General features: G+C 40.0%; 1 protein-coding gene across 1 annotated transcript in view; it reads left to right on the top strand.

Moving 5' to 3' along the window:
- WWC2 (WW and C2 domain containing 2) overlaps window positions 1-15,313 on the top strand; it is a gene marked incomplete at its 3' end in the record, with an annotated part of 43,123 nt that overhangs the window by 24,005 nt on the left and 3,805 nt on the right. The window contains exons 10-17 of the mRNA XM_010191012.1: window positions 2,682-2,805; window positions 5,319-5,399; window positions 5,483-5,569; window positions 9,345-9,537; window positions 11,144-11,308; window positions 11,951-12,063; window positions 12,921-13,113; window positions 15,022-15,186. Of these exons, the coding sequence (XP_010189314.1) occupies window positions 2,682-2,805; window positions 5,319-5,399; window positions 5,483-5,569; window positions 9,345-9,537; window positions 11,144-11,308; window positions 11,951-12,063; window positions 12,921-13,113; window positions 15,022-15,186 (1,121 nt within the window). The remainder of the gene's footprint in view (window positions 1-2,681; window positions 2,806-5,318; window positions 5,400-5,482; window positions 5,570-9,344; window positions 9,538-11,143; window positions 11,309-11,950; window positions 12,064-12,920; window positions 13,114-15,021; window positions 15,187-15,313) is intronic.

The following is a 15,313-nucleotide window of genomic DNA, read 5'->3' as shown; positions in this document are numbered from 1 at the left end:
GCCTTTGGCAGAGTCAGAACTTCAAAAATCCCAGCTGTCAAGAACTGATGGCTTGTCCTCAGAGCATTGAATTTGCTGCCTTTTGTTAGGGCTGACAGTATGTTGTGCTTTCTCTGCACATTTATTGACTTTTTCTAGTGTCATTCTGTGTCATAGTCTTTTAAGTATCTTGCAAACCATCCGTGTGTTTTATGTTACGTGGCAGCTCTGTTTTCCCAAGGAAGAACTGAAGGAGCCAGATCTGCACTAGCGCTGAGCGCTGGCAGCCCTGTGTGAAACCTGAGCAGCTCCTGGCATTCCCAGCTCCACATTTGTGGGCCTGGGTTGATAGTGAAGTCGTTACCTAAAGAGTGTGTGTGTCTTAGAATAAATACAGCCTAGCTCCAGAGAGTGCATAGCCCAAGTTTGTTGCCACACTTGAACCCTTGTGCCTGGAGTTTGCCAGTTTCAATAAAAGCACCTGGACGTATCGACACATACATATATTTTAATGAGGAGTTTGCTTTTATTTTTATAGATACCTCTCTCAAGGAATTGTTGTAGCATCTGTTGGTTAATTAGATTAGCCTACTGCAGTACTGTAGTAATGTCAATATTGACCAGAGCAGTGTAGCACAGGAAGAGAAATGTATGGTATACATCGTACAAGATGGGAGTCCCCCGCTCTGTTCAACTGTGTAGAAAGAAAAAATGAAACCGACTGGTGTCCTCATGGTCTAAACCTGTGAAATGCAAAGTGGAAAAACATGGAAAGGGATTTGGTGGGGAGTGGGGGTGGTGGTGTGTGTCATTTTGCCCTTTGTCTTTTCAGTGTAGTGGAATGCATTAGTTATTTTGCTTTAAAGCCATATTATAAAAAATGGAAAAAAATAATTAATTTTCCTGCCCATATTTCAGCAGCATATCCTTTCCAAATTAACAACAACTTTTGGTCTGTCTGCCTTTGCAATCTGGCTGAAACTCATCTAGTCTGAGAACTGCATTTAAGGTGGTTTGGAATTTGGAAACGCATAGGGCTATGAGAAACCAGAATTATTTTTTAAAATTTGTTGCTTTAGATCGTTATTTTCAAAGGCATCATATGGATGTCAACACTTTTGGGCTTTTTATGAGGACCTGTTATTCTGGATAGCATCAGGTTGTCTTTTAAACCTATAAGCAGTTAAGGTTTGAAAATATACATTCATCCTGTGATTCTTCATACTGATATTTTCTCATGTAGGGTCATATATATGATGCAAATTATCTTCAAATCTGTATTAAGGCTGCCAAAACAAGTGCTAAATTTTTTAAAAGCCAGATATTAATTAATTATGCTTCAGTACCTCTAGTTTCCACAGTTAAATGGGCCTCGTGGTAAGGCTTCAGTACATTAGCAGTGAGACACGGACCTGGGCTTGGTTTGGTGTTTCTACTCCAGTTTCATTCCCGGAACAGCTGCGGTGCTGAGTGGGGAGGTTTTCAACAAACTCAGCCCGAGGCATAAAACCTGCATGGAAAATTTCAGCCCACACACTTAAGTTGTACAAGACTACGAATGTGCATACTGCTGAGTTGTAACTTGGGGGTAGACAAACACACCTGAAGAGAGTATGGCGAGTATTTTCATGTAATAATTCGTGTTGGCTCTTTACATGCAGTGCTCACCTGCTTCTCTGTCTGACTTCTCTGTACAGGTGAACCATGCAGATATTTGCTCCTCTGCACATGTCCCTCCTGTCAGAAACCAAGTTGGAATCTCATGTAGTTCTTCCACAGTCAGTCCCTGTCATTGTCAAAGTCAATTCAGGCTGCTGTGGTAATTCCTGAGGGTAATCAATAAATCATGTCATCACCTTCACCCCTCACGTGGTGGGGGGAAGGGAAAGAGCACTTCATCATCAAGGAGAAAGCATTCCTACTGCCATAAATGAAAGCACAAATGCAGCAATCAATCATTTAATCTGAAGCCTTAAATTTTAAACATCTTAACAAGATGTAAAGTCATGATTCAGGTGGGGATGACAACGCATGCCAATATCCTCACCCCTTGGCAGATAACAGTACTGCATAGGCCCTCAACTTACTGTGCTGCAGGACGTGGCTTTCCATGAGTGCTGCTGCTTCACTGCACAATGCTAGCATATGAATGCGAGTTGAAGATTAAAGCTAAGTAGTAGTGGATAGTAAAAAGACCACAGCATAAAAGTTTTTCATGTCAGTAAACCAGAGGGTTTTTTTTCATTTCTAGCAGTTATATCACTGGAGAGAGGGTCTCTCTCTGACTTCTGAATGTTTAATAAACAGTAGACAATCACTTTGCATGTAGCTGAAGCATTACTACAGTGCAGAATGTGAACATGGCAAATACAGGCTTAAAGATCAGGATAATGAGGGTTAATAATGACAATAATGAAGGATAATAACTAGCTCAGCAGTTACAGGTGATGAAAGGAGCCCATATCTCTGTGAAGGAATCATAATTGTACGTTTTAAAGTTCATCAGTTTGGTTATATCTCTAGCCAGAATATGTGATAACAGCAGTACAGTCTCAGAATGTTTAATGATGTGGAACAAAACTACTCTGTGATACTCAGCTAAGGGTCACCGCTTTCAACTTGACAGCTTTCTGAGCTATGCGCTTCTCTCTCTCTGACTATTAATCTCCCAGACTAGTTTTCATTCTTCTTTCTTTTTGTAGGTGTTGACTTAGCGCGAAGAACAGGTCGTCACCTGCTTGAGGAGAAAACAGCTTGTGTGTCTGCTGCTGTATCCGATGAATCTGTAGCTGGAGATAGTGGTGTATATGAAGCTTCTGTGAAACAGTAGGTTTGAGGAATAATGCAAGTCTTTCCACCAAAAATTTAAATATATTTATAAGCAATACCAGCATAAGCATTTTATCAGTCTTGCCTTTTTTGTAACTGTTTTTGTTCTTTCATATTGAAAGGACAGCACATTTGCCAGACAATACAGTTTGATTGCTTTTTTAAGCTAGCAAATTTGCATTACACTGCTTGTATAACTTGGTTGAGTAGCATTAATATGCTGCCATCTAATCCTGTTTTTTGTGTTTTTTCTTGCTAGAAGTTTTCCTAGGAGAAAAGCTGTTTTTAAACTATACAGGTTCTACCATGTGGCTGCATTGATTCTACGCAGAGTGGCTCTTTTTACTTTTTGGTTTGTTTAGATGCAGTCTTAAGATTGCATAGCATTTTGCTTGAGTATTTTCTTTTGCGGGGGGGGGAGCAGATATAGGAAAAAAAAAAAGAAAATCCTCAGTTGTAACATTGGTATGAAAGTAATCCAGGTTAGAGTTTAATATTCATGCTTCACTGTGGTGAACAGGATACAAGATATCTATTTGCTGTTGCTGCTTTTTGACAGGACATGACTTCTACAGGATTCTTCACGCTAGTTTATACAGTATTGTCTGTTTTCTGGCAGTGAGAACAATGAACTTTAGACTGCATAATGGAAGACTATTGCAAACAGAAAGAGAAACTAAAATCTTTATCTTCAACCTCAGTTTTGGCCAGCTCTTCACATTTAAGATATTTTTTTTGTCCTTTTGAATATTCAGAGAGATGTTTTAGCAGGATGCTTACAAACACACAGATGCATGTCTTCTGTTGCTAGGCTAAATGCTTTTCTATTAGGACAACTAAAGGTGCATTATGGTATCATAAATAGGTTTTATTGGCCTCTGCTAAGTTACTTCTACTTGTCAAGTCTTTCACAAATTAAAAGGTAATAAAATAGATGTGACCAAATAAGAAAGCTGAAATAAAAGGGGGTTTCTCTTGAAGTGTTACAATGGCCATTCAGTCTCATCTTAGGTCATGTATTTCACCCTAATCTCTGAATCCTAGTGTTAGTTTGCTCCATGTCTTCAGTTAGACCTAATGCAACTTCTCAGGCCAAAACAAACTCCCATCTATTAAAAACTCACCTTCACTTGACTGAGTGGCTGTGACTGCATATTTTGGTTCAATAACCATTGCTGTCTTTCCATTTTGTTTTAATTGTGAACCACTGTTATCAGAACTTAACCTCTGCTCTAGTTATGAGCCCAGTGGATAGAAATGAGCAGACATTGGACCAAAAACCATGGATGTTCTTGGAGCAAGTCTTCAGCTGCCCTCTCCAATGGCTGCGAGTGGTGGGATAGCTGGAAAACAGTACAAATTCCTGTCTTTACTTGTGAGAAGACAGAAGACGACAGCACCCCCTAAGTCTGCGTACAAAAGGAAACTATTGCCATTTGCGCAAGCTGAGATTTACAGACAGTAGTTATTTCATGATAGCTCCAGGTGTGGATACTCTTAGTTCTCACTGAGTAGGAAATAGTGAAGAGGTAATGAGTGTCTCTGTGTGAGTTGCTTATGCTTAGCAGAAGTGTCTTTATGAACACTGTGCATGGAATAACTTATGATTTGTCAGTGTGCTCCTAAAATTACAGTACAGTGATTTCTGTTGTATAGACCAGTCCTTTGTATTGAATCACTTAAGGCAAGGGAGAAGATAGATACACCCTATCAAATTAGCCATCAGACAGGAAATGAATAGTAAAAAAAGAAGCCTTTAAATGTGGAGTCTTAAAACAACACTGTCGTGGCTTGATAAGGCGTGCGTGGGATGTCTGTCATTCTCCACATTTCCCATCTTGACATTTCCTATCTTGATCTTGTTTATTGATCCCAACAGTCTAGTTTTAAAAATCAATGAAACACATTAATACCACATCCTCACTCAAACCTCCCAGAAGATTACTGGAAATTATTTTGCCACATGGATTCTCTGTAATTACCTTCAACACTAGAGCTACTCTTCAGCCGCAAGACTTGAGTCCCTTTGGTTCTTTGAATGCTTGTGAAAACAGGCTCAGAGGAAAGATGCTTCTTGTTTGCACAGAAGCCTCTTTATTTTACAGAGTTGCTGCTTCTCAAATGTTCTCCAAAGCAGTATTTCATATCCAGTTTACATGTGGTCTGATGTTTATTAGAAACTTTAATTTCCAATTTTCTATTCAGGAGAGTAAAGAAATACTAAGGAAGTATAGGAAAAAGTCATGGCTTTTTCTCTTGCCTGTTAGCCTGGGCTGCTTCAGTAATCAGCCTAAGGCCTTTCTGACTCATTACTGGAGCTGTCAAACTATTCAGGCAGCGACTGTCCCTAAAACAGGCACCGCTACTGCTGAAACTCCCATTTAGAGTGCACGCTGTAATTAAATCAGCCTGTTGAGGAGACTGCATATATGTTCTGTGTATGCATACCTCAATTATTGCTGAAAGTGAACTGTAATTTTCCTAACTGAGTATTTTCCTGTTTGCCCTAGACCAAATGAAACGGAGGACAATGTATATAGTGAAGATGATGCAGCAACTCTAGAGGCTGCCCAGGTACAAATAGCGCTCAGGTAAGTGACCAGCAAAGGGAATATTTCTGTTCAGACATAAATGCAAATAGTAAATTTCCCTCACGTTGTCCTTTCTTTAACAGATACGACCACGGCAACTCAAGTTTTGTGATAATTGTAGTACGGCTCAGAAATCTTCCAGCGTTTTCTGTCCCCCTTGGTTCTAAAGTGTAAGTCAAACAATCACTGAGCAGTCGTGTTGAAATAGGAGAGTATAATAACAAATTGTACCAATTCTTGCACTGATTTGGTGCTTAACAGCACTAAGATATGTATAAAACTTTTCAAACTCTAGTGGTACTTATCTTTTACGTATTCTAGCAATGCTGCAAGAAAAAGAAGCTATCAGAAAATTTGCACACTCCACTAAAGTGGAACAAAAAAGATATTTAGAAATGATGCTTCATTTAGTGTTTTTAAACATTTTGTGGCTTTGTGAGTGCAGAACAGCCATTCTGTAGTTACGAAAAACATTCTTCTGACACTTTGCCATTCTTTCAGCTCAGAATGTTGTCTTTTTACATTTATGTGGCCTTTTGTTGTAAAATGATGTTAAAATAGTATGCGTGTCTTAAGTGAACATTTAAAGGTAAAGGGTAAATTTGTTAAATTGCAAGTGGACAAGCACGGCCACATTGAGATACACCTTCCCTAACAACTGGAGCTTGGAGATATGTTAAGAATTAGTTGAATTGGACAGGAAAGGTCTAAAAGTAATTACAGTGGCAGTCATATGTAGGAAATGAACAAAAATGCCCAAATAAGAAAATGTTTCCACTGAGATTCTAACCCAAAACTCTCATCCGTACAAATAAGCACGGCTTGCCTTGGCTCTTTGGGGACGCTTGTAAGCTTTTTTTACAGACTGGAAAGCTATCTTCAACTGCTGAGAAGCTTAATAAGATTAGAGTAGAACACAATCAATCCTTGGAAAATTTGGTTTTCTTGCTGATTCCCTGTCCCCCATCAAGGGGATTGGCAGATCAATAGGAAGCCACTGAAAATGGAAAGGTTATACAGGGATACAGGCCTGGGTGCTTATTGGATTTTCCTGTTTGTTTTGGTTTTTAATGACAAAGGGTTGTCTACTCCCATCCTTCATTCTCTGACCTCCATCTTTCCCCTGCTGACCTTCAAACTCCACTAGCATTTAGCACGAGAATATAGAAAAAGAATGCATTGACACAGCTGAGAGGAAAAGTTTGTCATGTAGATTATAAAAAAAATGTCAGCAAAATGTTTAGTGAGATAAAGTTAGGTCATAGCTGGCAACTTTTTAGGAATTGGAATATGAAGTTGTAATTAGTAATCAAGCATCTTCAGTGCCAAAGTCCAGACCTGCTGCTGCTAAAAAAATTTAATAAAGCTAAAGCAACCCAAAACAAGGAGGAAGAAAAGACAGGGCAAAGGAAGGACCTTGCAAATAGCATTGTTTTTGTTGCTTATCATTGTGTGCATATATGTATATACTGTAGAGATGATACCTTTAATGATAAAAAATGGGTCTGGAAAATGATGCTACCTTATAACCGTATTTTCTAGAACATCAAATTGGACATACTAGTACTTTATTGAACCTTTAGACACACAAGACTAGATTTGACATGAGGTTTTTATTGATATCTGTTTCCACACTGTCTGTAAAGCTGTTCACTTTTAGAGTAGGTAGAGCTTAGCTGAATGCTTGTTGTTTGTGTCAGGATCATTTTTTTCATCAGTTGATAACTCATAGGTTTGTCACAGCAAAACTTGAGGCATTGGTTGACTTTTCAACCTTTAATTAAAATGAAAGTAAGCACCTTTGTAAAACAAACCCAGTGAGCAACTTATCTTTTACTTCTCTGTTTGCCCCTTATTCTGGCCTGATGCCAGTAAATTGGCTAACAAATATTAAAAGAAAGATCCAATAAGCCACCTTTAAAACATTATTTTTATATACTTTATCTTCTATATCTCCCTCTTTTCTAAATGTTTCATAATCTATTAAAATGGCTATTTTCAGTAGACCATGCACATTGCTCATCTGCATTTAATTTGATTGTGTTGACTGACAGCTGACTGAATAGGAGCCAGCAGTGTGCCCAGGTGGCCAAGAAGGCCAACAGCATCCTGGCTTGTATCAGAAATAGCGTGGCCTTCAGGACTAGGGAAGTGATTGTGTCCCTGTACTTGGCACTGGTGAGGCCACACCTCAAATACTGTGTTCAGTTTTGGGCTCCTCACTACAAGAAGGACATTGAGGCACTGGAGCATGTCCAGAGACGGGCACCAAAGCTGGTGAGGGGTCTGGAGCACAAGTCTTATGGGGAGCAGCTGAGGGAACTGGGGTTGTTTAATCTGCAGAAAAGGAGACTGAGGGGAGACCTTATCACCCTCTACAACAACCTGAAAGCAGGTTATAGCGAGGTTGGGGTCAGTCTCTTCTCCCTGGTTAGCTAGTGGTAGGACATGGGGAAATTGCCTCAAGTTGCACCAGGGGAGGTTTAGGTGGGATATTAGGAACAATTTCTTTGTTGAAAGGATTGTCAAGTATTGGAACAGGCTGCCTAGGGAAGTGGTTGAGTCACCATCCCTGGAGGTGTTTAAAAGACAGGTAGATGTTGTGCTTAGGGATGTGGTCTGCTGACTGGATTGATGTAGTAGGGCTGGAGCAATGGTTGGACATGATGAGCTTAAAGGTCTTTTCCAACCAAAACCATTCTATGATTCTATTTATGTGAATACAGCAGCAGCATTACTGGAATTACATTATGCTGCCACTTAACTTTTGGATTAGTTTGTCGAAATGCTGGATACCTCCCTTCCAGGCTGTACGCACAAAACAAACAACCTGGATCTCACTCTTTACCCCAAGATGCTGGGCGTAATTGGAGAATAAAGGCTATGCACAAATTCAAGTGACAAAATGCAATTTTTCATAGACCTAATTTCTTCTGATTTAATTCATGTAAAACTAAGTTTTTAATAATACTAGCAGCATGTACGAAGTCATTACCAGAAAATATAGCAACAGTACTATAAATCTGGGGAAAACAAATTTTTTTCCAAAATAATTTTCCTTGGCCCTCTTTTTCTTCTTGCTTTAGCAAGCTTCATCACATTCTGTTCTACAGAGAATGTCAATTATATTTAAAGCCAATACCAGAAGTAGGGTAATGCATAGGCACAGAAAAGATGTAAAACAATTACTGTGCTCATTCATGTATATGAGAAGCTGTGCAATAGGTAAATAACACATACAAACTGCATTAGGCATGTCTTTACTCTATCAGGATATTACTAAAGCGAGACCTGCACATTAGGTAGCATTACCTTTATCCACAAACTATCCCTTCATATTTGGGCTATAAAAAGAATGCAGCTGCATAACAGCTTCCAGTTATTCCTTGTGCTTAAGTTTAGACTTGCAAGATGCGTTCTTCTAAGTCTCACTTAATATATTATGAATTGATTTCAAGCAGCTCCGGACCTAGCTGTTTTCTTCCTCATTTTCCTTAGTTTTCTGGTTTCTTTGGAGGTTTTGGGTTGTTTGTTTCTTTAAAAGATTAAAAGACATCACTGCTTTTCAGTGCTGCTGACATCATTCTAAGAATTTATTTTTGCATCCACCCAAATTTTTCTTGTGATCTTAGTCGTAATTAAAAAAAAAAATTCCTCCCATCTGTTACATGATCCTCAGTGTTCACAGTGCTAAACCAGCAGATAAATTTGGATAGAGAGACCTCTCTTCCTCCTACCTTACCAGGTACAGAAATTCCTTTTTGGGAAATGCTAGTGCAGGGGCCAGGAGGATTTTCTCCCTCTTCTTTTTCACCTCTTTCTATTCCACCTCTGATTTGTTGCTCTTTCATTTTTTTGCTATGCAGCCCTTTAGTCATGGGGTCAACTTCTGCTGTGCGTAACCAGTTTCAATACAGGTAAAGATTTTTGTTTTGTTTCCAGCAGGTACGTTAGAGTGGCAGTACTGCCCTCCTCAACTGATATCAGCTGTCTGTTCCGCACAAAAGTTCACCCTGCCATGGAAACCATTTTATTCAACGAGATATTCAGAGTAGCCATTTCCCAAGTAACGCTGCAGCAGAAGACACTGAGAGTAGATGTTTGTGCTGCCAGTAGAAGTCATCGGGAAGAATGCTTGGTATGCAGTTTTATTTCTGGCTTTTTTTTGGCATTCATGTATAGTTTCCCCTCTTATTTTGGTGGTCAAGGCTGCTAGAACTCCACAGTACTTGGAGACAAATTCTGAAGCATAACTCGGTTGTTGCTATAGTACTTAAAATACTGCCTTTCTCTGAAATTCCTGATACAGAATCTAACCCTGGATGGAAGTTCTAGGAGGTGTTTTGATAATTCTAACATTGCATTACCTTAACCCTTTAATTACAGATTGATATTCCATCTTTGCAGTTTTATACATAAAACCCCGTGAACTTCATTGCAACATTACTTACTCTAACTCTAGAATTTTAAGTAAAAACTGAATAAGAGCCACAGTATGTCAAAAAAAGAATGAGGCAACCCTCATTATCACCACCTGTCACAAAGAACAAACTGAATTGCATTTTTGCATGTTGTTCTAGATTATATGTTATCCACCTTTTTAGTCTTTACGATCTGTAGAAATAGTAAAAAGGTATTATTTTTATATACCAAACTGACACTTCTTAAATTTTGTTATTGATTGTGATTGTCACCTAATTGGTGATGCTTCACTTACTTTCAGATTGTTTTTGCATGGTCTGATACAACTCTGTTTCATTTTTCACAGTGAGTCTTAGTAGCACAGTGAGCTTTTTAGTTACAACACAAGATGAGATGCTGGAATCAGGTGGGGCTCATCTGCCCCAACTACTGGGAACAGCCCCTCACTTTCAAAAATGTAGAAGTTAACTTAATTCCTGGGGAATGCATTGGCCTTTTTCAGTCTGTAAGAGGTTTCCCCTTGGGTAAGGGAAGGGCAGGGGAACAAAAATGCAACAGAAAGCAGGATGTGAAGGTGAAGGAAAAAACCCAACAACAACAACAAAAAACCCACTGAAGACATAAGGGTTAATCACAAAATCAAAAAAAAAGAGTTGGGAGTATCACCCCCAGCAGAAAGCCATGCAACCCAGTAGCTGTGAAGATTATTTGCTTTGCCAAAGAACAGAGGATTTTAATCTCCAAGGCACAGCCCAAGCACGAGTGCTTCGTAAGTTTTCCCAGAGTGCCAACTCAGTGAATGTCAGTGCTTGTCCAGATGAAAGGGTTTCTCAATCTCTTTTACTGTCTTTTCATCTGCTTCCTCACTGGTCAGAGCAAACAAGGGCATCCACTGTTGTTTGCTGTATTGATGATTTCTGTGGTGAAACAACTGAAAAATTGACTGAAACTCGCTGCTCCACGAGTTGATGCTGCCGGTTTCACTGACACGGTTTTTCATTACTGAATGCTGTAGAAAGCAGATGTGTGCATTACAGTGAGGTAGAGGGTTTTGTGTGTGTGCATGGGGGGAGAAATTCTGCAGAGTGAGGTAAAAGATGGCAGGATGGACAATATGAAGGACCTTTCCATGTACTTCTGTTTGTTTATTTTAACTAGAAGTGGAGGGAAACAAAGATTGTAGTTAAAAAGGGAACTGAGATTCATATCAAATTCACGCTGCCTATTGTACCTTATAAATACTGCAGTATTTATTTTCAGCTGTTTTGCAGGAAATAAAACAGATTCAAACAACTTTTTTCCCCCTTTCTTGTTTTGTGCAGGCTGGGACTCAGATCAGTCTGGCACACTTACCATTTTCTGGTGAGACCTGTACTCTGTGGTACAACCTGTTGCCCTGTAAGCAAATTCCTGGCAAAAAAAACAAGGAACAAAATGAAGAATCCATGTTTCTGTTAAGCAAGAAGTCCTCAGATTCACTGGACCTGGTAAGCAATGTGTTGGCTATTACTGTAACAGCCAGAGAAAAGCCATAGACTCTAATTGTGCTGCTGCACTGTGGTTATCTGAATGTGTGAATTGTCCTCCTTTGAAGGTCCAAGGCCCTGTTGTCTTGCAGGCACTTTTGTCTATAGTGACTTTGTGTGTGAGAAGTTCCTATGTGGGGATTATTAATTATACTAAAAGCATACTTAAAGCATTGCACTGAAAATGGTGCTTATGCAAAACATACCCTAATTCTGGTTAAATAAGCTTTTCTGCTTTAATACTTCCTTAAGAGAACCACATTAAAAAAAAGTAACTTTTAAGAACAACATTTTTTTTTTAACTAGGGTTATTACAGGCATGAGAGCGAAAGAGATGAGACAGTAAAGGATTACAGGAGCATATTTGTTTGTATTATTGTTCTACAATCAATCTATTTTTTGTTTGAGATTTACTCCATATAAAAACAATCAGGTAATGTGCTACACGCTGACAATTCAAACCCCTTTTATTTGTGATCTGAGTCATGTTTTTGCTGGCATGAGGGAGCAGCAGGGTAATGCAGCTCTTGCAAGAGTCATGATTTTTTTTTACCTGTGTTATGTATCACTCAATTCCGGCTTCATCTTTTTCCTTGTGAGCAGGATGCTGTGTCAGCTCTGCTGGAGAGGACATCTGCTGAGCTGGAAGCAGTAGAACAAGAGCTGGCTGAAGATGAGGAGGAGGAACAGGAGCAAAGGGTCTCTGAGGAAGACTGGTAAAGCCACTTTTCCTCCCTCACTGTTCATGCCTGAATGATTCTGTTCATTCCTCCTATTAGACAAATAAAAGGGCTGTACTTTTGGAGGAGATCATAGAATCATAGAGTGGTTTGGGTTGGACGGGACCTTTAAAGATTATGTAGTCCGTCCCTTCTGCCATGAGCAGAGACATCTTCAACTGGATGAGGTTACTCAAAGCCCTGTCCAACCTGGCCTTGAACACTTCCAATGATGGGGCATCCACAACTTCTCTGAGCAATCTGTTGCAGTGTCTCAGCACCACTGGAATTGGGGTTAAGTCTCATTCTCTTGTGTGGTCGATTCATTCACCTTCTTTTAGGTTTATGCTGTCTTGGCTGATCTGTTGACTCCTCCTGCTGCTGCTCCTTCATTCCATGTACATCTTCCTGACAAACTAATTGGGGAGTCTAAGCCCCTGGAGATGTATTAGATTTCTTGCTAAATTGCTGTGTTCTGTTCCTGTGCAATTTCTTAGCTGCAGTGTAGAAATAAATGCATGTTTTATTGTGGGGAAAGGGAGACTTGCTCATTTGTTCTATGAATTTATTGCAACCAAAGTCCTTCAGTATTATCAGCATAGAGCTATTGAATGTAGTGCACTGTTGTCGTAATGATCTTGAAGGTGAACTGTAGTAGAGCTTGCTGGGTTTTATTGGAGCATACAGGGAAATATGCCTTCATGTGAACTTAGTGGAAGCATTTGGGTAATACTTGTGTTTTTCCTGTTAGTGGAACGTGTACGTTATACATGGGTGAAGGCCTAGGCCTTCTGATATCTTTCTCTGATGGACTTCAGTTTGAGAATAAGCCTGGGCTGCTTCTGTTCTTTCAGGTTAGAAATGCTCGCAGAAGCCTCTGATGAAATTGTGGATGAAGAGGAAGATGCCATTAAGCTGGCAGTAGAAGGCAACTGCACTGATGACCTGGGGCTACTCACTGATGCACCAGGAACAGATGAAGACAAGGACAGAGAGAACAGCGACAAGACCCCTGAAAGCCAGCAAGCTCCTGTAATACTAACACTGGTGAATATCTGAAAGTTGCATTCCTACTGTATCTTACTGTGTCTGGAGATCTATTTCTGAGCAGTTAATGTAGAAGCCTGCTAGATCTGAGCATTTACAATTTGATGTGGTCTTTGCTGTAGCACTCACCAGTATATACTTTTAAGAAATCAATGTGTTCACTTCCGAACTATGAAGAGGGCATTTAGCAGACATGCTAGGCAGAACTTCTAAGTCTAAGACAATTAACTAAAAATGTCTTCACTTTTTTGTTGGATAGGAAGAGTATTCAAAATACAAGTGTAGTTTCAGTAGATTCAACTTGTGCATATTTAAAATATTTCTGCGCATCTGTTTTGTTGTTTCCTTTTTTTGTGATTCATCTGATAAACAGGAATGAAAGAACAGGGGTCAAGATCTTTAAACCAACGAGGGGATTTCTTTATTTCTTCCCTTTATTTTAGGGTATGAAATATAAAACCTGGCTTAGCAGAGAAAAGGAAGAAAGATTAATGAACAGAAAATTCCAAAATGTGTATTAAACTGTTTACTATTGAACTACCCACACACTGCACATAACAAATTCTAATTCAGTGTTCATGTGAACTGTTTGCCTTAAGTCATATTCCACCTTTCTGAAAGCAATTTTTGTCAATTTTTAGTAAATGTATCCCTGATGTGGTACCACATCCTCTAGAAATAAAATTTTTAGAACACCTTTCTGCATCTTAATGAAAACACCATTGCTTGTGTTAAACCCACAGGTTGTGTAAAATAGCAAAAGCAAAAAGGCAAAGAATGGCATCTCGTTCCCCCAAGTTTGTGACAATACGAAAGTTCAACACCTCAGTGGACTTGCTGGAAAGTGTAATTAACTTCCAGTTAACATGGCAAGATGCCAAATGAGCTAAGGCCATGGTAAAAAAGGCTGACAGTCTGCTGGGTAGCAAGCAAATATAGATCAAAGCCCTAAGGTGGCAAGGCGTGACATCAAGGACAACATCTGAAGGTTAGGCACGCACATGAGTGGTTTTTTGAGCCTGGGCTGGACAGAGCTGGACAGCGCATGAAAGACAGCAGACCTGATTGTAAAGCCAGACACTGTATAGATCTTCATCTGCCAGACCCTCTCAGGGTTGCAGTTGTGCTATTTAGGTTATTGTATTTATCACCTGCTCATTGAAAAGCATGAACCTCATTAAATTACCCACGTAGAGGAAAATGCTGCAGCACACATCAGTACCATCAGATGTGCCAGCTGCTGCAGTGCTCGTTCTAACCAGGCTGTCAAGATGATTGCTGTGTGTAAGCACGGGCTGCACTGCTTATGGGGATGCTGACCCTGAGGCTCCCCACGGCACGTGTGGGGCAATGGTAGTAGGCAGCAGCCCCTTCTGAGTGACAGCAGCCAGTAGTGTCTGTTCCTGGGTTCACAAGACATGTGCAGCTCTTCAGATTGCCGTAAAACAGCCCTGCTGCTGGGGCCTGGGGATGTGTGACTATGTCTGGAAGAACCTGGGCAATGCAACTTTGTGCATAGGCACCATCTCTAGCATGGTAGAACCTTGCTGTTTGGTAAATGCAGAACAAAATAAGTATAATAGAGCAGTAATAATGTCTGCAAATGGCAAAGTAAAGCACTCGTTGCACTGTGGTTGCATCAGACCATCCGCAGGGCAGCAAAGGCCTTTCTGCAAAAGCTTTGGTTTTACTGGATACAAAGAGAACCTTAAAAGACTCCTCAAACACTGTTAAGTGTTTTGGGAATTTTGTCTCTTTACTTAGCGTAGCGTCTCTGTATGTGCAAGATGCTTTTTGCTGCTGGTCTTTTTCCATCCTCTGCAAGGTAGTAAGAATGCTTATAAAATCCAAATGGGGTGGCACGTGTCTGGATGTAGTAGTTCCTATAAACTAAATTCCTTTTCATAGGTTGATAAAGAGACTAACACTGATGAATCGGTTGACGAGAACACAGCAGTCCAACCTAAGGACAGAGCCAGCTGGAGCTCAAGACAGCGACCCTTTGTCAGGAACAGCATGATAGTGCGCTCACAAACCTTCTCTCCAGGCGAGCGGAACCAATACATCTGTAGGGTAAGAGGAAAAACACTTGGAATGAAGAGCTATTAACTAGAGAGTCATTTAACTTCTTGGGAAGGATGCATTAATGACAGAGAGTCTTGTACCAATTTTCCCTGCAAGAGGCAGAGCCTGTGCTTTC

This window comes from Mesitornis unicolor, unplaced genomic scaffold, assembly GCF_000695765.1.
Source record: "Mesitornis unicolor isolate BGI_N332 unplaced genomic scaffold, ASM69576v1 scaffold27018, whole genome shotgun sequence".
Lineage (NCBI taxonomy): Eukaryota > Metazoa > Chordata > Aves > Mesitornithiformes > Mesitornithidae > Mesitornis > Mesitornis unicolor.
Note: the sequence above shows the minus strand (reverse complement) of the source record. Positions and strands in the feature narration are given on the sequence as shown.